The sequence below is a fragment of the Heteronotia binoei genome, chromosome 15 (genome assembly GCF_032191835.1).
Source record: "Heteronotia binoei isolate CCM8104 ecotype False Entrance Well chromosome 15, APGP_CSIRO_Hbin_v1, whole genome shotgun sequence".
Lineage (NCBI taxonomy): Eukaryota > Metazoa > Chordata > Lepidosauria > Squamata > Gekkonidae > Heteronotia > Heteronotia binoei.
Window position 1 is genome coordinate 31865202 of NC_083237.1, and position 25684 is coordinate 31890885.

Genomic DNA, 25684 nt, shown 5'->3' on the forward strand with positions numbered 1-25684 from the left:
AAGTTTCTGACTTTCCCCCACTCCCCATTTTGAGTTAATAGCCACATATCTCTTCAAATGAATGTAGCTGCCCACCAGACATCTAAACCTCCAGTTCTCTTCTTCCTAGGGTGAAAGGAAGCTGTCAGACTTGTGTTCTAGCTACATGTCCAGGAAGAGTTTAACAGAATAATTCCCCAGTCAATAATAACAAGCAACTTCCTTGGGTATGCTAGGTGAGTCATGACAGGGAGGGCAGAGTACAAGTGTTGTGGAGGGCATTATATAGCTATATTTGCCTTACTGCTGCTTCAGCTGCGAGTCGGTTGCTGGTGAAGATCCAAAAATGAAGGTGTGGAGTAGTTTGGGGATAAAGGTACTCATCCTTTTCATTGTTCAGATTGGTAAGAGAACATTTTCATCTCTGCATTTTCAGAACTGGGAGAGGGGAGGTATGTCCTTCCTGTGAATTTGAGGGCATGGAATGGAATGATCATTCCGTATAGAACAGGGGTGGCCAACTGTGCGCTCCCCAGATGTTTATTGCCTACAACTCCTATCAGCCGCAGCCAGCATGGCCAATAGCTGGGGCTGATGGGGGTTGTAAGCAAAAAACATCTGGAGAGCTACCGTTGGCCACGCCTAGTATAGAAGGCCCTAGGTTCAATTCCTGACACCTACATTTTTAAAGTTTCTCCGATAATAGCAGGTATTAAGAAAGAAATTTCTCTGAGATGCTGGTGATCCACCATTGCTGGTCAAAGCAGATAAAATGGATTGGAGGAGGATACATTAAAGGTGTCAAGAAACATCATATATTCACTTTCTAAAATCCCAAATCCAGACAGAAAGCCTAAGCAGGTTCTAAGGAGAACTGCTTAGGCTTTCTGTCTGGATTTGGGATTTTATCAGGTCTTTTTGTTTTAATGTATTTACTTCATTGGGGGATCCCAAGGCAGCCTATATCATTCTGCTTTACTCCATTATATCCTCATAGCATCCGTCTGAGGTAGATTAGGCTGAGAGTGTCTGCCTGGCCCAAAGCCACCCAGTATACTTCCATGGCAGAGCAGGGATTTAAACCTGGGTCTAGCAGATCATAGTTTGAGAATCTGACTCTACGCCACAATAATGGGGTTTACGTATACCCAATAATGGTTACCTAGGATTGCATTGTAAGAGCTGAAAATGTTCAGGTTCAGAAAGAGAGCGGCAGTGTGACCGTATAAGTTGACCTATTTGAAGCAGGTGTTTTATAGATTATTGTGAAATCTGTATTTGGAAAGTTTAGGAGGAAATTTGAGAGGCGTTTGAATGCCATTGTACCAGAGATGTTTTGCTTGATCTCTGTAGTACCAGGATCCCCCCCCCCCTTTCCATTTTGGTATAATAGCCCAGCATATTCTGAACTTGTCAGAGCTTGGAAGTTGAGCAGGGTCAGTCATGGTTAATACTTGGATGGGAGACCACCAAGGAAGTCCAGGGTTGATCCTCTGAGGCAAGCAATGGCAAACCAGTCCCTTTAGCCTCTTGACTGGAACAACCTGTGGATGGGATTGTCATGATTCTGCATGTTCTTCAGACTGGGTCTGTCCTTACAAGGCTGCCCCCGCGCCATCTATTTCAGGTGGGCAATATATTGTGCAAGTGTCACTGAACTGAAGCTAAAGAGAATATACTTCTAAGGATGCAGTTCAGGTCCTTTAATCTGCAAAGGCTTTGGGGACAGTCTTCTTCTACATTGCAATGCCTCTACCTTGAGAGGCACAGAACATGTGGATTAAGTAATTAATTATTGTATGGCATTGTGTGTTGAATAGCCAGAAGATCCTAGGATTGTCCAGCAGCTGCAAGTTCTAGCTCTTAGCATTAGTGACGTTAGACTTGTTTTTAAGAGTCTGAGAGAGCTCTGAAAGAAGTGCAACTAGCCCAAGGTCACCCAGCTGGCTTCATGTGGAGGAGTAAAGAATTGAACCCAGTTCTCCAGATTACAGTCTGCTGTTTTTAATCACTGCATCAAACTGTCTCTCCATATGTGGGTGAGTTTCAAGGCATATCCACAATCACTGATTTATGCTGGCCATAAAATACAGAAAGTGGTTGCTGCACTCTGTACTTGGACTGATTGTTATTGCACCACTATTGAACATGAAGTTAGTAGCTTGAGAAGACATATTGCTCCATCTGTTCCTTCACTCACCCTTTTCTCCTCTTTGTCTGTAGTGACCAAACTGGGCCACAGCCAATGCAGGGCCTATGGGGGCCTGGCTGTCCTCAGGAATATTCCAGGTCTCTTTCCTGAAAGTTTGCTTGTTGTTAAAAACTAAGAGTAGAATTCTACTAGCGTTTCCACCAGTGGAAAAGGGGCAGGGGAGAAGGAGGGTATCCTTGTGTCAACAGTAGAGGGTTGCACAAGAGTATATAGATAAGAGATGAACAGAGGATCTTGACTCAAAACATTGCTAACCAAGCTTAAACAGTGAAGTATGAAAATTCACTCAAAATGTAAACAACATTAATAATCAAGGTTCAAATTCATAAGAAAATCCTCAACATACTCCTCCCAATTCACATTATATAGAAAAGTCTACAAAATATTTCACTCCAGTAGTCTATCCAAAATCTAGATGGGGCCTGGGAATCTCCTGGATCTGTACATCCAGACATCAGTTCCCTAGAAAAATGGCTGCTTTGGAGGATGGACTGTATGGAAATATTCCCTGCTGAGATCCCTCTCCTCCCCAAAATCTGGCCTTTCCAGGCCCTGCCACCAAACCTTCAGGAATTTCCTCCCCAAAATCTGGCCTTTCCAGGCCCTGCCACCAAACCTTCAGGAATTTCCTAACCCAGAGTTTGGCAACCCTATTTGTGTCCACTGAAAAAGCAATGCCAGAGATCATGGGATCAATGTGGATAAAAGCCATGTGAGCTGAGGTCTACTGTAAAGAGGGAAATTAGGTTAGATGGATCTGTTACAATTTTATCGGAAGGCTTTAGATTTTTTATTTTTGGCAATCTGCGAAGAGCATTCTGTCCAATTACCTAGTAAGATCCTACCTTCTTGTTCCCATCATTCAGATTTTTGACCAATGAGTCTAAATTCCCTGTGATAACCAACAAATATAGTTTTGTGTATGAAGGCTAGGTTTCCACTCTGCCTTTCACAGTTTAGTTGAGTGGCAGGGGGAAAATACTGGGGGAGGGGGATGATTGGGGTTGTATGATGTCATGACATCACGACTGGAATGATCCAGAAATGACATTCTTGCTGTGCCAATCAAACCCTTGAATCTTAATTTGTACACCATGTTTCAATTTCTCACACTAAAGTTTTCACAGAATCAGCAGCATTATTGAGAGCCAGTTTGGTGTAGTGGTTAAGTGCATGGACTCTTAGCTGGGGGAACCGGGTTTGATTCCCCACTCCTCCACTTGCACCTGCTGGAATGGCCTTGGGTTAGCCATAGCTATTGCAGAGGTTGTCCTTGAAAGGGCAGCTGTAGTGAGACCCCCTCATAGCCCCACCCACCTCAAAGGGTGCCTGTTGTGGGGGGAGAAGATAAAAGGAGATTGTAAGCCACTCTGAGTCTCTGATTCAGAGAGAAGGACGGGGTATAAATGTCAAGTCTGCTTCAACTCTGGTCAAGTCTGTATTCCATCGTTGGTTCAGGGGGAAGCATTCTGGGTAAAAGCCACACTGTATGCCAATGCTGCTAGCTCGACTTTTCCTCTCCCCCCTCCCTTCCTTTGTTATGTAGTTCTGCTTTGAAATGGGAATATGTGAAAGAGATTGTGGTGCCTTCTCAGGCTGGGCGCCAGGGGAGGTTTCTCGCCCAAGGCCAACAGGCCTGAGAACGAATTTGTAACATCAATGTGTGAATGTGCCCTGCATAGTACCCCTCCCTAAAGAATCCCTTTGAAGTATACCTTATATGATTACACTTTACTGTATGCTCTTCAGTCTTCCAATCTCTCTGGGTAGTCGAGAACAATGATATCAATAAACTAGAAACTTTTCATCAGGAAGGTCTCGTTATTGAATCAGTAGACTTGACAATAAATCTGAAATTATTATTATTGTTGTTGTTGTTGTTGTATAAATAAATTGTCATTATATTTTATTATACTATTATTATACAGTATATAATAAAATATATTATTTTATTATACAGTGCTATTTTATTATACATAGTGATGCATACTGTATGTATGAATACCGTATACATTTTGTTACATTGTACATACACACTGCAAACTAATGTACAAAACCAACAGCAAAGCAGAACTGAAACAGCTGATAAAAATGAATGAATATAAAAAAGAAGCAAAATGAAGAAACTCTGCTATTCTCCAATTTCACAAAATAAGGAGTATAAGCGTAAAAATAGTCAGATGGAAAACCGCTAAGCAGGGCTTTTTTTGTAACAGGAACTCCTTTACATATTAGGCCACACTTCCCTGATGTAGCCAGTCCTCCTGGAGCTTACAGTAGGTCCTGTACTAAGAACCCTGTAAGCTCTTGAAGGATTGGCTACATAAGGGGTGTGTGGCCTAGTATGCAAAAGAGTTCCTGCTACAAAAAATTCCTGCTGCTAAGTAACAATATTATGCAAACAATGTTCAAACAAACCTATAATATTCTACTACATTGTATTCAATCTCAAGCCAGTGTATACAATTGCAATAGCACTTGTCTGTTTCTTCCCTCCAACAAACAGAAGTGGTTCTGATTCATTTTTGTAAGGTGTGGCTGTATGAGAAGTTATTAAAATCAGGTTCCGTTTAACAGCCTGACAACTGAAGAAGAACAGAATTGAAATGTCTTTGAATCTAGAAGAGGTGTCTTATAAAGGCTGTAAAGATTTCCTGATCCCTCTATTGGAAAGACTTTCTGGATACACTATTGTGTTATGGACTTTATTTGTTGGAGGGAAGAAACAGACAAGTGTTGTTGCAATTGTATACACTGGCTTGAGATTGAATACAATGTAGTAAAATATTATATATTTGTTTGAACACTGTTTACATAATATAAATTGTTACTTAGCAGTTTTCCATCTGCTTCTCCAATTTTAGCAGGAACAGCTCCCTCTCCTACCCTAAGCAGTGTTGGGTCACAAGAACCTGCATTTCTCTGCCGAATTCCATCAGGTACATGCTTTATCTTTTAGAATATCACAGGGCTTTAAGGTAGAGATATTCCACCAGCCCTTTGGTTGAGGACAGTGACAGCTACCATCATCGTCAGCACCCTCTTTGGGTCTCTGTGTCTCTCCTGGCATCAAAGTATCTCGCAGTCTGTAACTGTATTAGAATTTTGCCATCTTTTTTTAGTTTTTAAATAACTGCTGTTTTAAATTGCACACCTATGTTTGATTTTTGTTTGTTTGTTTTACATCTCCCAGAACCTTGCTGACTCCGGGGACAGGGATGGGTGATTCATAAATTTAATAATAATAAAAATTAATAAAATTAATAAGGAAAATTTTAAAATTTTCCAGTATTCTCTAGTCATATAACTTTTAAAGCTCCAAGAGTCATTTCCTCATTTGCATCTGGTCACTCAGTGCTATTTTTGTCAGGAAGAGACTCTTATTTGTCCTGACCTTTCTGTCCTTATTTTTTCAGATGTTGCAGAGGCCCAGCTAGAACAAGGTAAATAACATCTCCTACAATGGCTTTTAGTTTACTACTTGTCCTTACATGGATATCCCAAGCTAGCCCTATCACATCAGATTGCGAAAGCAGCATTGGACCTGATTCAGACTTGAATGGGAGACCACCAAAGAAGTTCAGAGTTACCACACAGAACCAGGCATTGACAAACCACCTCTGAAGCCTCTCGCCTTGAAAAACTTATGGGTTTACTGTAACACAGCTGCAACTTGATGGCTCTTTTCACCACTGTTGTCTATGTTGCCTGTTTATACTGCTCCACTGCAGAGATCCCCTCCCCCCTAAATTTGGTCCTGATTTCCTACTTGTTTTCTGTGGATCCCATTTTCAGCTTGTTGACCTGCCCATCTGGCTCTCTTTTCCAGCTTGTGGCCAACTGGCCCTCTCTGCTCGAATTGTGGGAGGTTCAGAGGCAGAGGTGGGTACCTGGCCATGGATGGCCAGCCTGCAGCTGATGGATTCACATGTTTGTGGGGGTACCTTCATTTCCTCAAGCTGGGTCCTTACGGCTGCACATTGCTTTGACAGGTGAGTTGACAGTCACTCTCCTTCCTGAGGAACCCAGGAATCCTGGCTCCTATTTGCCCCCCCCCCCCACTTTGCCTCCATCTTCCCAGGGAGGGAAGGAACATTCTCCTCACCAGTCATTCACTGGAGCTGAAGTGCCTCATGGGACTGCAACTGCCATTTGCTGTGGCAGACTTCAGTGCCACAGGTGGGATGAGTGGGTTGACAATGCTGCTAGGTACCCCTCCAGCTCTGCCACCCTAAGAAATCACCTAGCCACACCTAGTGGATGGACTGGCCCTTTTCCTCCAAAATTTCCTAAGCTCTACTTTATTTTAACCTAGTGTGCCAAAGCCACCCAGCTGAGATTTGTCCAAGAACTGTGAGTGCATCCTTTTATTCCTTTTCACACCATGTTTCTATCTAGTGGTCTCACGGATCCTTCTCTGTATGCCGTCATGCTGGGTGCTTACAGTCTCTTAAACCCCTCCCCTGAATCGGTGTCAGTCCCTGTGAAGACCATCATTATCCACTCCAACTACTCAAATTATGGGGCTGGCAATGACATTGCCCTTCTGGAACTGGAACATCTTGTCCAATTCACTGATCGCATCCAGCCTGCCTGTATTCCAGGACGCTCCATTGTTTTCCCTCCCAGGATGGGGTGCTGGGTGGCAGGTTGGGGGAAAATCAAGCAACAAGGTAAGAGAATAAATCAGAGGATTCCTTTGCTTTTCTGGGACTTATAAGAGTCATGAATCATATCTCAACTTTTTAAAGAAGCAAAATGTACAGGGAGCATTCATCCCAAAATCTTCAGGTGCTGTGCAAGCTTGGTGTCCTGATGGTTTTGCAACTGAAATTATAGATGTACACATTTGTAAGTAAAGTTCTAATATAGCCAAGCCTTGGATTCAGTGGGAGCTCACAGGAACACAGCTCCTGAACCTTTCTGAGAGTTCCACCTCCTCCTTCCCACCTTGTCCATTGAATAGTAGGTGCATCAGCATAACAATCCCTGGATGAGCTCCACCACCTATTTTTCTACAAAACGACCCCTGAGCATAGCTGTCAGCTTTGCTCCACTTGCTGGGGTTCAGGTGGGCAGTCATGTTGGTCTGAAGCAAGAATAAAATTTTGTTGGTCTTAAAGGTGCTACCGGACTCCAACTTTGTTCTGTTGCTGGGCTTCAGGCAGGATGTTCCTCTTTACTTTCGGGGGGATGGCAAAAGCACCACATAAACATTTATCGGTTTAGCTATTCACTTGTCAATTTATTTGTTTCAAAAGAAAAAGGAAACTATTAAAAGTGCAGAAGTTCTCCATTAATGAATAGAGAGTGGTTCTTAATGATTTCATGGTGGCCATTCACTGTTGTGCGCAGCTGACTTTTGCTTCAGACCTGTAGGACAGGTTATTTTAGAGATTAATCATGGAATAGATAATATTGTTTCACCACAATGAACTGTTCAGGTGGCTTCACTGCTCTGTTACGCATGTCTTTATCCCAAAATGATTCCTTCAAACTACTGTCTTCCTCTCAAACAATCTTTTATTATCCTCCATATGAAAAGAAATATATACAGTTGGGTTATATCAGGGTGGAGGAAAAAATTCTATAAATCATTTGCAGAAAAAAATTGTAGAGTTAAAAAAGTTGTGGCTCTAAAAAACTCCAAACCTGTAAATGTTGACGGCACACAAACACTTCAGCTGCAATCATACACACACAATAATGCACTTTCAATTCATTTCTAATGCACTTAACAACTGGATTTTACTGTATGAACTGACAAAAATCCAGTTGGAAAGTGCATTGAAAGTGGTTTGAAAGTGCATTATTTAGTCTGTGTGATTGCTGCCTTCAAGTGGTATTTGGGGTTGTCAGAGCAATCCAAAATGGTGTCCAATTATGAGAGGAGGTGAATGAGGGGAGTTGGGATAGAAGATGGGAAGAAAGGATTGGAAGAAAGAAATTTGGGAGACTGAAATAAGATAATAATTTATTGACCACCTACATCTTTGTTTCTCTCTCAGTCCCCCTTCCAGCTCCTGAGCTTCTACAAGAAGTGCTACTTCCACTTATAGATACCACCACATGTGAGGGTCTTTACAGCTACCTTCCAGGAACACGCCCAATTATTAAGGATGATATGATGTGTGCAGGATACATGGAAGGGATGAAGGATTCCTGCCAGGTAAAAGCAATACCCGAATGCCCCATGTGCATTGACACAATTTGAACCAATATGAGCCCTGTCCTCAACCCTCACAGACATGTAGAACTGGAGCACCTATGTATGTCAGAGATGTGATGATTGGGGCACAACTTAGTAACCTGTTTGTGTAAAGGAGCCATCATAGACCAAACACCCCAACTTTCATTATCACTTCAGACACAATGCTTATCAATGGGATCAGCTTGTCCACAGCTCTGCAAGTTTGCTTTATTATTATTAGGTTTATATCCCACATTGATCTCAGGGTCAATGGATGAGCAATTCACATGTATGTGTGACAAGCCCATAGATTTTCAAGGGACGGGGCATCTATCAGGAGCAAACTGGTGTCCAGGTAGAAGACCACTCATGTTTTGTCTTTCTGCATTTTTTCCAGCAGCACTGCTTTATGGTAGGTAGCTTCATGGCAACACTGCTGAAGTAAACCAGGTTTGCAGCAATTGGGTTGAAATAGTGAGCTTTTCCCCACACAGCTTACCGCGGAGCAAAGTCCCTCCTCACCGCGCAGCGTCTGCTCGGATTTCCCACCAACTGCTCTGCAGAAGCAGGAAGTGCCAGGCCTTTTGCATCGCAAATGTAAATCGCTAAAACCCAGTTTACATTAGCGACGCAAAAAAAACCTAGAGCATCAAAAAACCTAGAGCATCAAGTGACTTCACTTCCAGGTTTTTCTGGAAGTGATGTCAGCATGCCAGCACAATGCTGACATTTTCCTCAGCCCCACCCCCATTTTCTTCTTACTAGCATTTCAGAAGGATCCTCTTACAAGGATTTCAGAAGGAAAATTTACCTCCCCCATATTCATAGTAGGGACACAGTAATCTCAAAATGGTGGATGAACTCTTGCAAGAGGAAGAAATCTTGTGAGAGTTATGGAAGGGAATGTGGGGCTTGGAGAGAGAGGAGGGAGAGAGGGCAAGGATGCTATTTTATCTCAGGGGTACACAAATGTCAAGTCGGCAGATTCAATAATGAGTTGTTGTTGATACAAAGAAACTATTTTATTGATACTGATATGAGGCCTGAGCCAAGCATTGAAAAGACTAAAGAACATACTGTAGATACATTGCATATAAGGGATACTTCAAAGGAATTCCTAAGGGGGTGGATTATGCAGGGAACATTCACACATTGATGTTACCAATTCGTTCTCAGGCTTGCATGGCCTTGATTGTAGTGGGCTCCTGACTTCCTTCCATGAGCCAGGCCTGAGAAGGCACAGATAAGACTTTCACATATTTCCATTTCAAAGCAAAGCTACCCTCTGCAGGAAAGGAGGGGGTAGGGAGAGTATAAGCTAGCAGCATTTGCTTATACTTTGGTTCTACCCAGAATGCTCTTTGACTGAGCCAGAGTTATAGACAGACTTGACACACTGCGCCCCTTAAGCCGCTTCCACCGCCCCATTGGAATATTTTTGATGGAACCTCCTGATTAGATCTGGTGCTGAGATATTCTCCTCAGCCACCTATTCATTTTTGCTGGCTGGGAAATGCTTCCATTTCACTAGGTAGTACAAAATCCCTCTTGTGACTCTAGAGTCCAGGATTTCTTGGACCTCATGGTGACTCTGGTTTCCAATTAACACAGGCTGGGGGGGGGGGGGACTTCCGGAAAAAAAATGGTGTGGTGATACACAGAGCATTGCCGAGCTCCGGCGTGCACTGTGAACTTGAGAACTCCAGAGAGGTCCCTGCTCGCAGAGGCTTCTTAAGAAACGTCGATATAGGCGTTTTGAAGCTTGGGGGAGCTGGCTGAGGTTTTAGGGGGGAAGCGAAGGCGACCCTTCTACCTCTACCTTTCCCTCGCCTGGAGCTCTCTTTCGTTTCGGCACCTTAACCAGGCCTCCGGAGCAGGAGCCAGCGGGGCAACAGAAACTCCAAGGACCTTGCCCAAATTGAAGTTCAAGCGAAAAACAACTCTAAAAGTAAGAAATAACCCGACATACCGAAGCTTCCGTCTCGGACTGAGAGCCGCGAAAAGCAGGTGGGAGACGGCGCGCGGCGCAGCGGTGGTGTGGTGGTGCCCGAGTGGTTGGACAGCGGGGTCGATTAGCGGCGGCCGCGGCTGAACGGTCCCGGAGTAGCGGCGTGGAAGGAACTTGAGTCTCGGGCATTCGAGGCCCCAAGGATTGGCGGTGACGGCTGTGAAGAAGTAGGAAGAAGCGGTGGGACGACCGGTGTAGACCGCGTGGGCGGCGGTGGCGGAGACGGAGAGAGGATAGGAATTGAGACGGTGATCAGCTTGAGGAGAGAAGCCGGGACAAACCTGGCTGACGCTTGGCGGAGAGGGGAGAAGAATGGCAGAAAATGGCGGTGAGTGAGTGCTATGAATAAAAAAGACTTATGACTAGAAAGTTATCTGGAAGTGGCTGAATGATTGTTGAATAGAATTGATGGATTGAAGGCAAGAGAGGAGGAGTGGAAGGGAAAAGAAAGTAGTGAGAAAAAGAGAGAGAAAAAAGGAAAGAGAAGAGAGAAAATGGAGAAAAGAGGGGTTAAAGTTGGAATGCGGAAGTGAAGAGACGAAGGAAGCGGTTTGGCGGTGCTGGTAAAGGTTGGAAGAGTGAGTAATTAGGATTGATAAGTTTAACTAAGTTCTCCTTCCTTTTCTTTGGATTACAAATCTTGAGGCTTGAGACGTGGAAAGTAGAGCTAATTTAAGAGAGAGAGAGAGACGGTTCTTAGCAGCGGACTCTGCGGCTGGCTCTCTCTTGAAGAAAGGGGAACTTAAGAGACATAAGAGACAGAGTCTTTACGTAGAGCTCTCACTGGAACAAACTGTAAATTGTTAACCAGGGGGAAGGAGGAAGAAGAAGAAGCAAGAAGAAAGGAAGTAGAAGAAGAAGGGAGAAGAAAGAAGGCAGAAGACAGAAGATAGAAGAAAGAAGGAAAGTTTAAATTAACTGAACTTGAATGCAAAATTAATATTTGGTATTATTTGTATGAACTGTCATAAATGCAATGAATTTGGGATCAACTTGATGAGGCTAAATGAATTGTTGAACTGATGATGATGAAATATTAATGTGATGAAATATTGAGGTATTGATTATTGTTAAATTAATGTTGCTAAGCCAAAGTGCAACTGGTTGATTGTTTGCTTGTTTACTTGTTTTTTCCCTGGTTGGTTGCTTTATTGATACCCTAAAGATCCCAGAAAATATATGTATAGATACTGATATCAGTGGGGGTTATCAAAGTCTGGAAATATAATTGATATTGTGAATTAAATGGGCTAGATTGTGGCTAGTGGTATAAATAGAAGCAATAGAAGAACTTTGAGGACCTAATTTATACTGAAGTGGTAATAAGAGATATTAAAGTATGGGAGACAAAGAGAAAAAAGAGAGGCAGATTGAGACCAAAATTAAAAAATTAGGCCAGGGCACCTCACCGGGAGGTCCAAAACCTATGCCACCAACTGAAAACCAAGACGCTTTAGAGAAACTGCAGGCGATAATGGTGGCAGGCTTTAAGCAAAATCAGGAAGCCTTGGCGGAGATGAAATTGGAATTAATGGGAGAGATTAAAAAGACCAATGATAAAATGACAGATTTCCAAAAGCAACTTTTGGCAAACATGCAGCAAGTGCATGGCCTGGTAGCAAAAGTTGAAAGATTAGAAGACCAGAATAAAACCACTATGGTGACGGCACGAGAAAACAGAATTGGTCTGGCGGATTTGGAAGATAAAGTAGCAAGGCTGGAGATGGAGAAAGCGGCATATGTGCTACGGTTTCAAAATGTCCCGGAAGCAAGGGGAGAAATTTTAGAGGATAAAATCTTGGAAATATTAGATATAGAAGGAGAGAAACTGTTGGAAGGAGGAAAGAGTGAGATTGATTGGGTTAAAAGAGTATCTTCCTCCTACTCTAAAAAACATAACCTTCCGAGAGAAATTTTTGTAAAGTTTGCCAGAATTGCGACTTGTGAGAGGATTCAGAAAAAAGCAAGAGAAGAAGGCCTGATTTGGGAAGGCAAAGCTCTTAAAGCCCTGAAAGATGTGCCATGGGCAATTCGCCAAAAGAGACTAGGATATAAGAGGCTGACCAATTGGTTACTAAGGCATTCAATACAATTCAAGTGGTTGGTCCCAGAGGGAATTTTTTTCATTTACCAGGCTAAAAGATATAACATTACAACGCTAGAAAAACTGGAGGAGTTCTGGGATAACTTTGTAGCATCAAGTAGCCAGGGTTCAGACACAGGAGATCGAGAGGAGGAAGCAGACCGGTTTGGAAGAGATGAAGAATTTTCTCAAAAACCTAAAAGAGAAGGAGTTAGAACAAGACAACACGTTAAAAGAGATCAAAGATTCGCAGAAGATAATAGAACGCTGATAGGATGAATAACAAAACAGGATTGCAGATTATCTCAGTTAATGTAAACGGGCTAAATGAGCCTAAGAAGAGAAGGAAGACTTTTTTACAACTCCAAAAAGTCAAAGCGCAAATAACCTGTCTCCAAGAAACGCATATAAAGAAAAAGGACATCAAATTCTTGCAAAACAAAAAATTGGGACAGTTACATTACTCCTGTGATGAAGGGAAGAGAAGGGGAGTAGCTACATATGTCAGCTCATCTATAGACTCCAAATTGATTTTCAAAGATGAACTGGGAAGAATCTTAATAGTAGAAGTTATAATTAATAAAAGAAGGATCCTGGTGGTAAACATATATGCCCCAAATGATAAGCAAGAAAATTTTTATAGAAAATCTGAAAAGCTAAAGAAAAACTCATCACGTGGGGCCCTCCCCAAGACTTTCGATAGAATGGTGGAAGAATTCAACTTAGTCGATGTATGGAGAGCTAAAAATTTAAAAGCGGAAGACTTTACTTATTACTCTCAAGTACACAAATGCTGGTCTAGGATTGACATGTGTTGGGTGTCGATAGGTTTAATTCCGCAAATCAATCAAGTGAATATTTTACCAAAGACGTTTGCGGACCATAATCCAGTACAGATGACCCTACAACACCCCCCAAGGAATAATCGGTGGACTCTGAATCTTCAAATTTTAAAAGAAACAGCATTTTTGGAAAAAGCTAAAAAGGAAATAAAGGAATTTTTCCAACGGAATACAGAAGAAGATACAAGCTTTCAGAATATTTGGGACACCTTTAAAGCTTTTTTTAGGGGTTTGGCCATTAGTTATACAGCGAAGAGAAATAGAGAACGTATGAAGCGGTACAATGATCTGGTGAAAGAATTAAAAGAAAACGAGAAGCAACAAAAGATTAACAGCACTGAAGGGATAAAACTTAAAATCCAAGCTACGCAACATAGTATCAACTTATGGCTAACAGAAGAACTAGAAAGAAAATTGAAATGGTCCAAACAAAACTATTTTGAAAATGCAAATAAAACAAGTAGGTGGTTAGCGTATAAACTTAAAAAAGAGAAGGAGAAAAAGATCATAAAAGTACTTAAAAATCAAGAAGGGGAAGAGATCACCCAAGAAGACCAAATGGAGCAAATTGTTAAAAGCTTTTACGGGAAGCTTTATAAAAGACAGGAAATTGCAGAACAACGACAAGAAGAATACATAAAAAATGTTAATATGAAGCAACTAACGAAAGAACAGCAGGATTTACTAGAGGGCTCCATCACAATCCACGAGGTAACCGAGGCAATTAAACAACAGAAATCTAACAAAGTGCCCGGATTAGATGGCATACCGGTGGAAGTATATAAATCCTTTGAAGATCTCCTCTTACTTCCTTATAAGAAATTGTTAGAAAGAATTCAGGAATCGGCTCTACTCCCAACATCATGGAGAGAGGCATTGATATCACTAATACACAAAGAAGGAACGGATCCGGTAGAAATTAAGAACTATAGGCCAATTTCTCTTTTAAACGCAGACTACAAAATCTTTGCAACGATATTGAGCAATAAACTTAAGAAAGTCATCATAAATGTAATACAAGAAGATCAAACTGGATTCGTACCGGGAAGAATGATGCGGCAAAATTTAAGATATTTTCTGAATGTTTTGGAATATTATAAAGAACATCCCGGCAAACAATTTGCAGGTATTTCATTAGACGCGGAAAAAGCGTTTGATAATGTGAATTGGAAATTTATGAGTAAAGCATTGGAAGCTATCGGCTGTGGCAAGAATTTTAGAAAACTTATAGAGGCCATATATACCAAACAAAGTGCGAGAATTAATATAAATGGAAAGAACTCAGAATTTGTGGAAATAGAGCAGGGGACTAGGCAGGGTTGCCCCCTGTCTCCCCTTCTCTTTGTAATTGTAATAGAATTTTTGATTCAAAAGGTAAGGGATGATTCTGAAATTAGAGGTTTGAGGATAAAGAACGAAGAATTTAAAATTCAGGCGTTTGCGGATGATCTTCTGTTTTTTCTAGACGATCCCATCTTATCAATTGATAAATTAAAGACAAGGCTGCAACAATTTGGAGAAGCTTCTGGATTTAAAGTTAATATACAAAAAACCAAATTTTTAACTAAGAATATGAATAAAGAACAAATTAAACAACTGGAAAATAAATCTGGATTTAAACATGAAAAGAGAATTAGATATCTAGGAGTCCAGTTAACGAACGACGTGAAATCTCTCTTCCAAGATAATTATCAGAAGATTTGTAAAGAGATTGAAGCGGACTTGGAGAAGTGGAGAGACCTGCAAATCTCCCTTTTGGGGAAGATAGCTACAGTCAAAATGAATGTTCTCCCTAGAATTCTATTCTTATTCCAGATGATTCCAGTTGAAATACCCAAATCTTTCTTTCAAAAACTTAACAAAATGATTATGGTGTTTATCTGGCAAAATAAGAAGCCTAGAATTAAGTTAAAAGTTCTTCAAGAGAATAAGCTAAGAGGGGGTATGGCTTTACCGAATTGGTACCTATATTACAAGGCGTCGTGTTTGGCCTGGATCAGAGATTGGTTGTTGTTGGAAAATAAAAGATTACTAGTATTAGAGGGGGTAGGTTTGACCAAAGGCTGGCATGCAAATATTTGGTATCAAACCTCTCAAAAAAATAATGATTTTCAACGACATGAAATTCGAAAGGCACTTTATAAGATTTGGGTGGAAACTAAAAGAAAAACTTATAACTACACTCCTCTATGGGTATCACCAGTCGAGGCTGCTACTCACCCGAATCTGTATGATTGGAAAACCCCCCAAAATTATGCTGTACTGTTGGATACAGACAACAATTTAAGTTTGGAAACAAACACAATCTCGGACTGGTGGCTTAGATGCCAGGTTAAATCAATGTATCAATCTGATAAAGGTTTGGGTTTCTCTAGAGAAGTAGAGGCAAATGAATTGGATACCATGATACATGAGCCCCAAAACCTAATCTCTAAAATCTATAGCTGGCTACTAGGATATGAGATGCAAACGGAAATGGTTAAAGAAAGTTGGGTAAGATGGCTACAGGACTTTGGCTATGCAATAGATTTGGAAGAATGGGAAAAAATTTGGAAGTATAATATTAAAATGACCAAATCGACAGCGTTCAAAGAAAACCTGTACAAAATGATGTATAGATGGCATCTTACCCCCGCAAGGCTAGCTAAAATGAACCCAACTTATAATAATAAGTGTTGGAAATGTAAAAAAATTGAAGGGTCATTTTACCATATTTGGTGGAAGTGTGAACTTGCCAAGAAGTTTTGGGCGCAGATAAATATATGGATCCAAAAGGTCTTAAAGATAACGATTAGACATCTACCTGAATTGTATCTACTGAGTGTATGTAGAGAAAATCTAGGGCGAAAGGAAAAAAAATTGTTGATATATATGATCACAACTGCTAGAATTCTTTATGCGAAATATTGGAAATCCCCTCAGATCCCGAATAAGCAAGAATTTTTATTTAAGTTATTAGAATCTGCTGAAATGGATATTTTGACAATAAGATTGAGAGACGGGAACTGGCAAGAATGTATAAAAACTTGGGAACCTGTATATGTATGGGCAAAAAGTTTGGGATTCGAGATGAGACATTAGTATTTTTATGTTATATACTCTTAAGGCTCCTTTTATATGTGGTGGTGGGTGGTGGGTGGACACGGTGGATGGGGTGTTTGTATTTTCTTGTTTGTTGGATTGTTTGATTTCTTTAATAAACTTTAAAAAAAATTTAAAAAAAAAACACAGGCTGGGGGGCTGGTGCTCGAAGATGCCAGACCGAAGCTCCGGGGTCTTGACGAAGAAGGCTGCAATGAAATACAGGGTGTATTTTACTAAGTGCCTTTGGCAGCTCCAGTTCCACTGTCACCTGGTTTATGACCCTCTTGATTTTAAAGGGCCCTAGGAACTTGTAAGCCAGTTACTTAGAAGGCTGACTGAGTGGCAGATTCTTAGTAGATACGAATACTGAGTCTCCCACCTTGAAATCCCACACAGGAGCATGGGACTTGTCATATTGTTTCTTATACGTTTCCTTAGCTGCCTCTAGGTTCTCTTGGATAGTTTTCCAGCTCCCGCTCGGTCCCTGCCACCATTGTTCAAAGGCGGTGGGATCCGGTAATGGTTCCCCTCCTGGCAATAAGGGCATTGGTTTTTCCTTGTACCCATACACCGTGGAGAAGGGGGAGGCCTTGGTGGAACTGTGCACACTATTATTATACCCATATTCAGCGAACGGGAGCAGGTCAACCCAGTCGGACTGTCGGTGGTTAATAAAACAGCATAGGTATTGCTCTAGGACCCCGTTTACCCTCTCTGTCTGTCCATCCGTCTGGGGGTGGTAGGCAGAGCTCAAGCCTTGCTCGATCCCCACCAATTTACAGAACTCCCGCCAGAAGGTGGCAACGAACTGTGGCCTGCGGTCACTAATGACCTTGTCCGGTCATTAACCACGTGATTGAAGAATAGCGTAGCCAATTTCTTTGCTGTGGGCAATTGGGCACAGGGAATGAAAAGGGCTTGCTTGGAGAAGGTGTCTACCACCACTAGGATCACTGTCTTCCCATGGGAGGGGGGTAGCTCCACAATGAAATCCATAGACACCACCGACCAGGGGCATTTTGCCATTTCTAGGGGCTTGAGGAGTCCCGGGGTTTTCCCACCCCTTCTTTTGGCCATGATGCAAATGGGGCAGGAAGCTACGTACTCTGACATGTGCTTCTTTAGGGACGGCCACCAGAATTGTCTACTGATTAGTTGCAGGGTCTATATGTAGCCAAAGTACCCTGCCAGCTTATTGGAGTGACAGAACTGCAGTACTTCTGATCTTAAGCTTTTCGGGATGTACAGTTTTTCTCCTTTGTACCACAGCCCGTCTCTCCCCTTTTGTACTCTGTCGGGCCGATCCTCCCCTTCCCCCTCGGTCTCCTCGGCTAGTTTTTCTTTACTTAGCCCCTGTAGGTCCCTTTTCTTTTGTGATCGCGTAGTGACCATTGCCACTACCTGGGAGGGCGGAACTAAGGAGTCTACTACCTCTTCCCTCTGACTCTCGTGCTGCGGGAGTCGCGAGAGGGTGTCCGCTAAGAAGCTTTTCGCCCCCGCTATGTGCTGCAAGGTAAAGTCGAATTTGGAGAAGAATCCCGCCCACCTCATTTGCTTCTCACTCAGCTTTCATTTTCCCGTAAGAGCTTTGAGGTTTTTATGGTCAGTTCAGATTTCAAAAGGTACTTTGGCCCCCTCTAGCCAGGACCGCCAAGTTTTTAGGGCGAACATAACAGCAAAAGCCTCCTTGTCCCACACCGACCAATTTCTCTGCTCTCCCGAGAACTTCCGGGAGATATAGGCACATGGTTTCAACCTCCCCACCTCATCCCTTTGCATGAGAATGGCGCCGACGGCCACAGGACTGGTTCACTAGTGAACAGGCATTTTAGTTTGTCGAAGGCCGCTTGGCACTTCGGGGTCCAATTTAATCGGGCTCCCAGCCATTTAGCATCGGGCCCCTTCCCTTTTGTCTTTAGTAGCTCTGTTAAAGGGAGGGCGATCTGGGCGAACCCCTCTATGAAGGTCCTATAAAAATTTGCGAACCCGATTAAACCCGATTCAGATCTTCAGAGAGTTTATTGCCATGAGGTGCCATTTGGAACTTCCAGTGATCAGTATGAGAGAGTGAGAGTGATAACCTGCTCCCCCTGCATACCTGATGCCTTGTACCACTAACGAGTCACATGACACCAGGAAGGGGAAAAGGCTACTTGGGTCCCATTTGGACATTATTATTTAGGGGTGTACTCACTTTTGTTGCCAGCAGTTTAGACATTAATGACTGTGTGTTGCGTAATTTTGAGGGGACAGCACATTTACACTGTTGTACAAGCTGTAGACTCACTACTTTACATTGTAGCCAAGTGTCATTTCTTCAGTGTTGTCACATGAAAAGATATACTTAGATATTTACAAAATGTTAGGGGGTATACTCACTTCTGTGACATACTGTATAATTGTCTGTGCTTGGAGAAAATGACATGGGAGTGTCACAAGATGACGGCGCTTTGCACTTGAAGTCAGACCTCCTTGTTGTCAAGTCTCAAACCTTGAGAGCCAGTGGTTATACTTAGCATCAGGGCTTTCTGGGTAGCAGGAACTCCTTTGCATATTAGGCTACACCCCCCTGATGTAGCCAATCCTCCTGGAGCTTACAGTAGGCCCTGTACTAAGAGCCCTGTAAGCTCTTGGAGGATTGGCTACATCAGGGGTGTGTGGCCTAATATGTAAAGGAGTTCCTGCTACAAAAAAAGCCCTGCTTAGCATACTGGACAAGGACTTGGGAGACCTGGGTTCTTATACCTACAGCTGCCATATTGCTGCAGCTCAGGCAAATGAGAAAAAAAGATTGTTTTATTTTATGAATAGAAATTGCAGGCTCATGCCATTTCAGCTTACTTCAGGGCTCTGTAGGATTTCATCTTTCAATTTCCATTCATTTCCCCTATTTGAAACCAGTTCCCCCACTTTGTTATTGAAATCTGAAAGGGAAAAGGAGAGAACGTCTCTTTACTTTTTAAAATACTAATAGCAGAATATGAAAGTCAGTTTTGAAAAGCGAAACTGAGCAGATGTTAAAGGTTAACATCTCCCCCCCCCCACCCCATGCCAGTGGTAGCTCACAGAGTTATTGTAAAAAGAAGATGGAAGAGAGGAAATTGTACATACCAGTCTGAGTTCCTTCTAGCAGTTTTTTGTGAGATCCACCTTAAATGTATTGCAGTCCGCAGGGCTTACTTGCAAAGTAACTCCATATTACCATCTGCATCATCAACACAGGAATCACAAATCAGTTAACATAGAACCAATTAGTATTTTATTTTGAATGCTTCGTATGTTTTATCTGAGGTAAGTCACTCTGAGCCCTGTGTGCAGGGAAGGGCAGCCTAAAAGTCTAAAGAATAAATGCATATAGTATTTATAAAACATAGTATTTTGAACATTTAATACATCATGCACAGGTACACTCAAATTTGACACTGAACCTACCCAAAACCTCCTCTTTACTATTCTTCCCTTTGTCAGAACTTGAAGAACTTCAAACGAGACTCATTACTTTGTTGCAAAAGTATAAGACGTTTATTGAGAACTGTGTTCAGGGAAAGCACAAGATGACTCTGATAACGGGTTCAGCTATCCATACATTCTTTATGCAGTTGTAACAGAAACAATAAAACCATTTCTCACACTCTGGGAGACAGTTGTCTGTTCCCAGGGTCCCTTATCTCCATGGAGGAGGAAGGAGCCCTGCTGTGGTGCTCTGGCAGGCCAGCTTCAAAGGACACCTGCAGATGTTTTCCAGAGGCTGTCACCCTTCAGTGGTTACAGTTTGTTTGAAATGCAAAGCATTTGGTTAGTGGGCCTAACTACAAGGACATATGATTAGTAGGCAGTTACAATATGGAGTCGGTTAGGCTAAGCTCAGCATACATAACAGATACAAGTTCTGACACCCTTTCCCTCCTGTCTTTGTGGCTCATCTATGAGAGAACAGCAGCACACTTATACATCCCAGCTTATAGAGAACTAATCCTTTAGTGGACCCTTCTACACATTATGTTAGAAGGAAAAGCTTCCTTAATGGTATCTTCCTCCTTCTTCATTATACTAACACCCCAGAGAGAAAGGAGTCTTCCATTATAAGAAGCTATTTTCTATGGCTGAAAGATTCCTCTGGTGAATAAACAATTCCTTGGCATTTATACAAGCATCTTGAGTTCTTGGGTTGAATCTTATCAACGTTTCCACTTGACCTTGACAAATTCCCTTGCTCCCTGTAACCCATGCCCTGTGTGGCTTTTGTCCATCGTTCTCATCACCACCTCATCTTCTTTGTTTGCTAGTAAGATCTAATCTACAGTCTATATAGAGCTGCTGTTGTTTATAGCACTACAGGAGGGGGGACAGCAGAACAGAGTATAACCTTTTATTACTTTTCCTTCACAGGGGGACTCTGGAGGACCACTTCTTTGCCCTTGGGATGGGAACTGGCTTCTGGCTGGTGTGGTGAGCTGGGGGGCTGCTTGTGCTGCCCCTAGACGCCCTGGTGTCTACACTCGTGTTGCTGCTTATGACCAGTGGATCTTGAGTCATGCCCCAGAAGTGGCTATCAATTTAATTTCAACAAATGAAGCTGGGATCATTCCACCACATGGGACTGGGATCACCGGAACAAATGGGTCCTCCAGCAGTAGTCCTTGGTTCCTGGTGTTCCTATTGCATTTTTTAAGCATAAGCACTGTGCTCAGTGCTGTATAAACAAGAGAGAATATCTGGATGGTTTTCACTGGCTCATTTCCTTTCTTTTCCTTTTATTATGAGATAAAATACAAAACAGTGAACAAAAGAACTAGCTCTATTGAGAGTGGCTTCTATCAGAGTTGCATGGAAAAGTATTGTTAGTGGCATTTCCTGGATGCTCCCATCCATTCGAAGCAAACGTGGACTGCAGTTTGGTGGATTTTTCAGAATTTACCTTGTTTGTACTAGTCAAAGATAGCATAAACAGAGGGTTGGATCCAACCATATTTTTTTGCTGAAAATGGAAGGGGCCCCTTTTATTCAGCAAAAAAGCTATGCTGATGATCATGAAACCTGCATTGTCAAAAGCTGTTTGGGATGGGATCTGGGCAAGAGTAAGTGAAATAGCTGAAGCCTCCAGGTGCGGCCAAGAGATCTCCTGAAATTATAACTGATCTCCAGAGGTCACCACATCATCTCCAGATTTCAACTCAGGGAGCTTTAACTTTGTCCATCTATCTCCCTGGTTTCCTATTAGATGCCACTGCATTATATTTAACTGCTGCCCATTTTACCCCAGGAGCTGGGTCATCAGGGTACATAACTGCTGCCCTGGATCCACTGGTTGCCCTCCCACCGGAGCCGCATCCACCTTTGCTACAGATTCTGTTTCCTTATCAGTCTCTGTATTTCATATTTTTAATAACATATCCTTTATTGGAATATTTGGTTTTACAACAGTGCTAAAGGTAAGGAATGGACTGAGTAATAGGCCAATGAAGCCATACAGAATCCTAATGGTTTACATATTATTTTCAAAAAAAGAACAATAATTTTTTTTGACAGACAGTAACACTATGATAACTTGGTGGATTCTCCCAATGCCACCAAGGATAAAACTGGGTCCATGTTATGTAACATCTCCTCCAAATGGTCCATTAATCAGCACTTCTCACTAATAGCTTTTCTAACCTTGTTGCCTGTTTGAGTCTCGAGAGCAGAGCCACTGCCCCCATGTGTCAGAACTTGTAACTTTCCTATGTGCTGAGCTTAATGATATTAGGCTAACTGACTCCATATTGCAAATGTCTGCTAATCCCATGTATTTACTGGAATGCCTACTAACCAAATGCTTTGCATGTTAAACAAACTGTGACCACTGAAGGACGACTGATAGTCTCTGGGAAGCCTCTGCAGGTGTCCTTTGGAGTTAGCCTGCAAAAGCGAAACAGCAGGGTTTCTTCCTCCCCTCTGCGAGATAAGGCGGCCTGGAAACAGACAACTGTCACCCTAAGTGTGAGAAATGGTTTTATTGTTTCTGTTACAAACTGCATAAGTCAGAGCCGATAGCTGTACCGGTTATCAGAGTCAACCTGCCTCTTTCCTGAACACTGTTCTCAAATAAACGTTCTACCTTTTGAAACAAAGTAATGCGTTTCTTTTGAAGTTCTCCAGTTCTGACATTTTGACTCTGATCTCTTTGGAGCTTATCCGAACTGGCAACTTAGCTGAATGGCAGCAAAGGCTCCAGATAACGGAGAGCCCCACACCCCACCAAAGGAGCAGCCGGTCGACCCGGGAGTGACGGTGGTGAGGCGCAAGGTGAAGGACCCAATGCACTTCTCTACGCTCATCTACACGCCGAAGAGCTACTCCCTGCGCAACTCGACAGTGCTCATGGACCAAGCCGCGGAACGCTACACGGCGTTGCTGATGGGCACCGGAGCAGAAACCGGGGCGGCTCCCACCGCACCAGACCACGAGAGAGAGGAACTCCCGTTCCCGGGGGGAGACGAGGATGCCCGCATGTTACGGGATGAGATGTTCCTGTGGGTGAGAGAAATCCATGATGAGGTCCAGGCCAGCCACACGCAACTCGCTGGGGAGATGCGCAGGCAGCTGGACGCCATCCGGGAGCAGATCCAGGCGCTACAGGGGGCCGGCGCCCCTGGAGGGGGGCACCAGTCGGACCACCCGAGGGAGCACTGGGGCAATCAGCAGCGCCGCCCGGGGGGGTGCCCGACGAGCCAGCGGCACCGCCCGGTGGAGGAGACGGACCGGCTGGCCCGCCGCCGGGACCCCCAGACGGGCAACTGGCGGGCCCGCCGCCGGGGCCAGCCCCGCTCCCGGCGGCCCCTTCAGGGGGCCCGCGGGGCCAGCCGCCCCGGGGCCGTGGGAAGCAGGCCGGGGCCGAGAGCTACGGATCACCTTCGACGGGGACCCGGAGGAGGTGGAATACTTCACAATTCAGTGCAGCAGCTTCATGACCCACTGGGGCGCGAGCTTCCTGTCTGAGGCGAGTCGGGTGGACTACCTCGCCGCCCAACTGAAAGGGCCTGCACGAAAATGGTACGTCGGCCTGTACGCTGGGAGGAAGCCAGAACTGGCGACCGTGGCGGGGTTCCTCCAAGTAATGCTGCGGCAGTATGGCGACCCATTACAAGAAGTGAAGGCGATAGAGGCTCTCCAGAGCATTGATCAAGGAACCCGCACCGTCAGGGAGTACGTGTCAGAACTTAAGAACTTCAAACGGATCCCATACTTGGTTACAAAGCTAGGATTTTATTGAAGAGAACTAAGCACTGGAAGAGGCAAGATAACAGTGATGGCGAGAGCCAGCACCAGCACAATTTTATACACGTAAAACAAACATCTCACAAAGCCACAATTCACCCCGTTACAGGCACATCTGTCTTCTCACCATCACTATCAGTAGAGAGGATGCCTCCCTACTTCGAAGGCCATGCTGTTTGGCTTCAAAGGGTCCCAGTGTGAGAATGTACAGAGACACAACATAACTCATTCTACAACCCCAAATATTTTGGATACCAGTGGGGCAAGGTTAATTACTACTCAAGCCTTTTGGGTCAAGCAAGGGTTACAACATGGAGTCAGTTTGGTTCAGTAACAAAGCAGTTCTAAGTCATAGTAAAAATACATTGCAGCCTTGGTCACATTATAGGGAACCAGCAGTAAAGATACAAGTTCTGACATACTGCCCCCCCTAAGCGCCCCCTCCCGCGGGGCCCGCCTTGGGCTTGTGTGGGTAAAGTAGGTGAAACTTTTTCAGCAGTTGCGGAGCGGCTACATTCTGAGATTCGACCCACTCGTCACAGCTCGGGGGGAAGTGTTTCCACCTGATCAAATAATACAGTTTCCCCCGTTTGACTCTGGATCCAGGATCTCCTGGACCTCATGGTGACTCTGACCCCTCACTGTCGTCGGAGGGGGCGGTGGGGCCCTGGGATGGAAGGACGTAGCACCAGGGTCTTTCCGAAGCAAGCTGCAATGAAAAACAGGATGGATCTTACTTAGAGATTTGGGCAGTTCGAGTTCCACGGTCACTTTGTTTATTACCCTTTTTATTTTAAATGGGCCCAGGAACTTCAGTGCGAGTTTGCGACAGGGCTGGGGAAGGGGAAGGTTTTTTGTGGACAGAAAAACTGTATCCCCCACCTTCAAGTCCCACTCTTGGGAGTGCTTTTTGTCGAATTGCTTTTTGTAGGCTTTTTTCGCTTCCTCCAGGTTTTCCTGAATACCCTTCCAGCCTTCACGGAGGCCCTCCCACCATTGTTGACAGGAAGTGGGTTCGGCCGGGCTGGCGGGGAGGGCGAGAGTGGGAAACGGTTTGCCCTCGTAACCATTGATAATTTGAAAAGGGGAGGTTTTGGTTGAGGTATGGAGGCTGTTGTTGTAGCCATATTCTGCAAAAGGGAGGAGGTCCACCCAGTTGGACTGTTGGAAGTTAATGAAGCAGCGGAGGTACTGTTCCAGAAGACCGTTAACCCTCTCCGTCTGTCCGTCCGACTGGGGGTGGTAGGCAGAGCTTAGCCCCTGCTCGATGCCAGCCAGTTTGCAGAACTCCCGCCAGAAGTTGGCAACGAACTGCGTCCCGCGGTCACTAATGACCTTGTCCGGGAATGAGTGTAGGCGTACAATGTGGGTGAAAAAGAGCTGGGCGAGTTTTTTGGCCGTGGGTAGTTTTTTGCATGGGATGAAATGGGCTTGCTTAGAAAATGTGTCGACTACAACCAGGATGACTGTTTTGCCTTGTGAGGGTGGGAGTTCGACAATGAAATCCATGGAGACTACCGACCAAGGTCTGGTGGCTGTAGGGAGTGGAACCAGGTGGCCTGGGGGTTTACCCCCCCTTCTTTTTGCCATGAGGCAGGTGGGGCATGAAAGAACAAATTCAGAGACATCTTTCTTAATTTTTGGCCACCAGAACTGGCGGGTGAGTAAATTGAGGGTTTTGACATAGCCAAAGTGGCCGGCCAGGCGACTTGAGTGACAGCGCTCCAAGACCTCTTTTCTGAGGGGGTCGGGCACATAGATTTTTTCATTGTGCAGCCAGAGCCCGTTTTCGGCTTTAACCAAGTTGGGTGGGCGGTCGGTTTCTTGGTTGTATTCTGCGAGGAATCTAGGCAGCAGATCTGAATCTGGAGGGCTGGTCTGCCTGCCTGAGCGGGTAGTGACCCCCCCCGAGATGGCTGAGGGGGAAATTAATGAATCCACTACCTCCTCTCGGAGACTGTCGTGTTGTGGCATGCGAGAGAGGGCGTCTGCTAAAAAGTTCTTTGAGCCCGGGATGTGTTTCAGCACA

The 25684-nt window shown here is 43.8% G+C and overlaps 1 protein-coding gene across 1 annotated transcript; it reads left to right on the top strand.

The window, feature by feature from the left end:
* Window positions 1-325: 325 nt before the first annotated feature.
* On the top strand, window positions 326-21158 carry LOC132583355 (serine protease 33-like). Its single transcript, XM_060255015.1, has 7 exons — window positions 326-383; window positions 2203-2283; window positions 5608-5634; window positions 6021-6183; window positions 6590-6864; window positions 8200-8360; window positions 20788-21158. Exons 1-7 carry the CDS (start codon window positions 326-328, stop codon window positions 21097-21099), a joined length of 1077 nt encoding a protein of 358 aa, XP_060110998.1. The 3' UTR covers window positions 21100-21158.
* Window positions 21159-25684: the final 4526 nt, after the last annotated feature.